Source organism: Rhagoletis pomonella, unplaced genomic scaffold (assembly GCF_013731165.1).
Source record: "Rhagoletis pomonella isolate Grant_MI unplaced genomic scaffold, Rhpom_1.0 Rhpom_scaffold_00001, whole genome shotgun sequence".
Lineage (NCBI taxonomy): Eukaryota > Metazoa > Arthropoda > Insecta > Diptera > Tephritidae > Rhagoletis > Rhagoletis pomonella.
Window position 1 is genome coordinate 9,667,385 of NW_023458555.1, and position 1,816 is coordinate 9,669,200.

General features: G+C 39.2%; 1 protein-coding gene across 1 annotated transcript in view; it reads left to right on the top strand.

Annotated features, from left to right (window-relative positions):
• The first annotated feature begins 58 nt into the window (after positions 1–58).
• Positions 59–1,816, top strand: part of LOC118751931 — a 2,613-nt gene continuing 855 nt past the window's right edge. The window contains exons 1-4 of the mRNA XM_036486760.1: positions 59–529; positions 631–1,009; positions 1,079–1,465; positions 1,539–1,808. Coding sequence (XP_036342653.1) covers positions 198–529; positions 631–1,009; positions 1,079–1,465; positions 1,539–1,808 — 1,368 coding nt within the window. The 5' untranslated portion in view covers positions 59–197. The remainder of the gene's footprint in view (positions 530–630; positions 1,010–1,078; positions 1,466–1,538; positions 1,809–1,816) is intronic.

A 1,816-nucleotide genomic window follows, 5' to 3' on the forward strand; every position in this document is an offset into this window, starting at 1 on the left:
ATTTGGATGAAGAAGTATTAAAATAGCTTAATATCTTTAAATATAGGATTATTCAATATCTCATTTTGTAGAATGATAACGATGATGTCTTAGAGATAAATGAACAACTACGTCGCCTTGAGACGCTTGCCATAATTGATCCCTATGAGGTCAATTCAGAATGGTCGAAATTTGTATACCATTCAAATCTGATTAAAATGGTTATTGCATTATTTAAGACAGATATGCCGGCAGCATGCTTGATTTGGAAACGACACACTTCTGCTTTGATACCCCATTTGAATGAGAAAGAAATTTGTCAACTTCTCAGTTTAATACCGAGTCATATTGAACCCTTCAACATAGTGCAATGGCTGCGACAATTCGTGCCCACTGTCAGTAAGACGCATCCAAAATTAATGCCATACTTTGCCGAATGGAGTATACAAAAAACGAGAACATTGCAATACGCTGAACATTGGCCAGAAATTGGGTTGGAATTTGCAACCAAAGTGGCAGAGATATTCGAGGAAATACGTTTTATGCATTGGTGAGTCTGGTATAAAGATCGGATTGAGCAGACAGGATGTTCAATATTAATTACTGCCTATCTATTTAATACTGTATCAAAATATTTTACTGTCCTCTCAGCGATGTACGCCGTCAGCATGACCGCAATATTGCTAAATTGCACGATCTCGTTAATGCGCTTCAGGACCTGTCCGTTCTGAAAAAACGTTACAACCTAATATTCACGCTGGATAATTATCTAAAGGATTCAATCGACGAAACAGCGCTCTGCATCTTGCAACGCGTTCATTTGGATAATTTGAAAAGTCTTGTATATGATTTTCTTTATCCTATTTTTCAAGAGAAGGGCAAAACGCCAGTGAAGGCTTTACGTCAATATATTTCGCTTTTGGTAGTTAATCGCAATTCACTGAGCACTTGGTTAGGGCGCTCTGTAGCCTGCATTGATTTGCTGCACAACGAAGACGATCGACTCGAATGCGCGCTGCTGGTTTTGCAGGTATAAACCTTTGTTACTAATAAAAATTCCAAAGAAAATAACTAAACTAAAATAACTATTAACTTTCAGCGTGCACCAGTGCCCTGGCCGGAAATATCAAATCCGCTTATAAAATTGCGCTACTCCACACATCCACTCGCATTGAAAATTAATACAGAATATGAGATACAAGTTATAAAAATTATGAAAGTCAAATACGGCTGGCCAGCAGATAGTAATACAGACATTAGTTTGCCACTTTTTATGCTACGCGTCGTTAAAATGCAACTGCCCGATATGTTGGATGATATACGTTTGCTGACCAAAGCTGCGCCAGAAGTGGCAACAAGCGCCAGTTTTACTTGTTGTCATGAGCTAGTGCGCAGCAACAAACCTGAACTTGCTTATGAATATTTCAAATTGCTCAGAGATGATAAGAACATGAAGGCGTGCATGAAGGTCATTGAAACTTACGCGGTATGCTTGGCAAATTTCAAACAACCGTTTAAAATTTGTTTTAAAATATTCGTAATTTTGTACTTTTACATAGGATATGCTAGAGAACTGCGCGCCGCCAACTGACGACAAAGACATGGAAGAACAAAAAAATATGTTGGAATTTTTCAAATTAATTGTGCCGCATGCTGCTTGCCGCAGTGTTGAACAACAAATGCACGCCATACAGCAACGTTTCGTGCTGTGTCACAAGTTTCGCTTGCACGTAAGCACCGTCAGTGAATTTGTGCCGCTCTCCCAACGGTTGCAATTACTCGATCGTGGATTTGAATGCGTAATGGATCAAAGCCAAGCAACAGTAAATGTGCCGCG